This window comes from Chaetura pelagica, unplaced genomic scaffold (assembly GCF_000747805.2).
Source record: "Chaetura pelagica isolate M959 unplaced genomic scaffold, ChaPel_1.0 scaffold11, whole genome shotgun sequence".
In the NCBI taxonomy this organism is placed as follows: domain Eukaryota; kingdom Metazoa; phylum Chordata; class Aves; order Apodiformes; family Apodidae; genus Chaetura; species Chaetura pelagica.
Window position 1 is genome coordinate 4313947 of NW_009952694.1, and position 3026 is coordinate 4316972.

At 44.3% G+C, this 3026-nt stretch overlaps 2 protein-coding genes across 2 annotated transcripts in view; one reads left to right on the forward strand and one right to left on the reverse strand.

The window, feature by feature from the left end:
* FAM161B (family with sequence similarity 161, member B) overlaps positions 1-75 on the reverse strand; it is an 8001-nt gene extending 7926 nt beyond the window's left edge. Inside the window, exon 1 of the mRNA XM_009993948.1 lies at positions 50-75. Within this exon, the coding sequence (XP_009992250.1) occupies positions 50-75 (26 nt within the window). The remainder of the gene's footprint in view (positions 1-49) is intronic.
* Positions 7-3026, forward strand: part of COQ6 (coenzyme Q6 monooxygenase) — a 7848-nt gene continuing 4828 nt past the window's right edge. Inside the window, exons 1-4 of the mRNA XM_009993873.1 lie at positions 7-104; positions 823-957; positions 1668-1726; positions 2871-2994. Of these exons, the coding sequence (XP_009992175.1) occupies positions 74-104; positions 823-957; positions 1668-1726; positions 2871-2994 (349 nt within the window). The 5' untranslated portion in view covers positions 7-73. The remainder of the gene's footprint in view (positions 105-822; positions 958-1667; positions 1727-2870; positions 2995-3026) is intronic.

Below are 3026 nucleotides of genomic sequence, written 5' to 3' on the forward strand. Positions count from 1 at the left end.
GGCCGGGCCGCGGGCCTCGCTCTGCTCCGCGGCCGCCGCGCCGCTCTACGACGTGGTGTTGTCGGGCGGGGGCATGGTGGGCAGCGCCATGGCCGCCGCGCTGGGTAAGGCGGCGGGTCTGTCCCTCGGGCCTCCTGCCCCGGGAGCTGCGTCCCGCCCTCCTCGCTTCCCACCCCTTCTGCAGGAAACTTAACACTGGGAACTTTCCCAAAGCCCGTTTTCAGTGTGTAGCGGGTGCTTTTATAAGTAGAGCTGAGTTGTTATTCCGTGTTGGTGATAGTGTGAGATAACGATGTCGTTACCACTTAGGATATGAATTTCGAAGATCCTGGCATGGAATTTCCTTGTTCCTGCGTGCTCTTGTGACACGCGTGCTCTGACCCTGCACTTTAAACATGGGAATGCCCAGTTAAAATGGATTTTTTTTTCTTGGTGTGTTTCACTAAAGATCCTGAGAGTACTGACTGCTGCTTTTTTGCACGAAGGTAATAGTGGCAGAAGCCTAAAGAGAAGGGTGCAGGTACTTTGGTGATGAGTTTTCGTAACAAAATAGGCATGAATTTGTACAAAAACGTGAAGTTTGTGCAAAAAGAAAGTGTTTAATTCTTCCTTTAACTGCAAAAGGGTTGTCCATCTTGGCAGCAGGATTGTAGTAAAAAGTTTTAAAATGTAGAAGTTCACCTGCCTGATCGAAACCTGTATTGTAAATGTGTTTCTTCACCAAGTTTTGTATCTCATTAGAAAAACACGTGGGTGTTACTGATAGAGAAATCAGATTTTTAGCAGGACTATTGTAACAAAGCATGTATTTGCTTACTTTAGGGCACAATATCCATTTCCATGATAAGAAGATTGCTTTGCTGGAGGCTGGACCTCGGAAGGAGTATGATCACATGCCAGACAGTTACAGTAACAGGGTCAGTTCCATCTCCCCCGGATCAGCAACCCTCCTAAGCAGTAAGTATGAATTCTGTTGGTTGCATTTTTAACAGTATACTTGAGCTGTTTTAATTTTGTATAAACAGAATTTGTTTAAGCATGTGCTGCCTTCATCCTAAACTCAGCAGAATTATTTGCCTGTTTCTCTTCGTGCTCCATGTGCTGAATTGTGGTGATTAAATCAGACTTCTTTTGATAACAGGGATCTGTGTTCTGGTGTCTTGGTCTCATTTGTTATATAAATATTGGTGACATTAGACTAGTGAAGGGTTATAGGGTGCTCTCTACAGCGTCTGGAATGTTCTGTTCACAAAAGAAGTACATACTTAATGCTCTGTAGTCTCATAACTCACTTCTGATAAATTTTCATTTTAAAGAGAAATTTGAGACTTGATTCCTCATGGAGAAAGAAATTTCTAAGCAGTGATGGCTGTGCATTTCTGTGGCTGCCTTATTACTCAGTGACAGGGCGGTGAGAGTTAAATGTTAAGTCATGATATTTTATGGAAATCTCCTGTTTCTTTTCTGCTGGCTTGTATTAACAGTAAGATACTGTGATGCTGGAGCTGTATTGAGGCAGGCCTGGCCCTTTCTCTAGGGATGGTGCACATGGAGCCTGGGCATTGATAGTCAGGGAGGGAGGAGGATAGTGTTAACTTCAGTTTTGTTTGGGTGTCATTGTCACATGTGACCTTGTATCTCTCTTCATTTGTGTCCTTCTCTTTCAGGTTTTGGTGCCTGGGATCATGTCTGCAGCCTGAGACTCAAACCGTTCCGACGAATGCAGGTGCCTTCCTTAGGGCTGCAAATAGACTGTGTGTCTGTCTACTTTGAATTCTCACAAGTACTTACAATAATGATGTCATGTAACTTACAGTAATGGTATAAAGGGTTTTTTCCTTTGGCAAAGGTCAGGTCGTGCTTATGATGATTCCTGTTACTTTTTTTGGGAGAAGTCTACTCAGAAATGCCCATTCTCAGAACCTTGGTGTTACAGGATGGAAGGCTGATTCATAATGGGAGCTGTAGATACTGAGGCATGGGTACTAGTCAGGAAAAAAAGGTAAAGGTATGTATTGTTTTGGGCTGGGATAGAGTTCGTTTCCTGCAGAGCAGCTTGTATGGTGCTGTGTTTTGGATTTGTGACAAAAACCGATGGTAATACAGGTATGTATTAGCCATGGCTGAGCAGTGCTTACACAGCACCAAGGCCGTCTCTGCTGCTCACACTGCCCTGCCAGTGGGTGGGCTGGGGATGCACAAGAAGCTGGGAGGGGACACTGCCAGCTCAGCTGACCCCAGCTGATCAGGGGGATATTCCATACCATGTGATGTTGTGCTTACCATTAAAAACTGGGGGAGAAAGGGGGGACATTTGGAGTCATGGCATTTGTCTTCCCAAGTAAGTGTTCCCTGTTGCATCTCCCACTTTCCTGGAGATGGCTGAACACCTGCCAACAGGAGATGGTAGATTAATTCCTTAGTTTGCTTTGCTTGCACATGCAGCTTCTGCCTTATCCATTAAACTGTCTTTATTTTAACCCACAAGTTTTCTCACTTCTCCTCTTCCAACTTTCTTCCCCATCCCAGTGTGGGGGAGTGAGTGAGCAGCTGTGTGGTGCTGAACTGCCTGCCCTGGCCTTAACCCACAACAAGGTGGTGGGGTAGCTCTGCATGTTAATTATGTAAGGGGAAAGCAGGGATAAAAATTTTCTTTGCAATTATTTTTTGAGATGAAGCTAGATCACTGAATTAAAGGAATTATGTGATGTACTTTAGTAGCTGGGAATGGATGGTAATCCAGAACCTTTCCTCTTCTGTATATCCAGATTGTCTCATCCTTTTCCTGTTAAGATGGATACATTCACAGTCCCTGAAAGGAACAACACTTCTTTATCACGTGGCTTCATGTAATGTGTTTTTCTTTGTAGGTGTGGGATGCTTGTTCAGAAGCCATGATCGTTTTTGAGAAAGATGACTTAGATGACATGGGTTACATAGTGGAGAATGATGTCATTATGTCTGCCCTCACAAAACAGTTAGATGCAGTAGCAGGTAGTGGACAACTTCTTTAATATTTTTTCTCC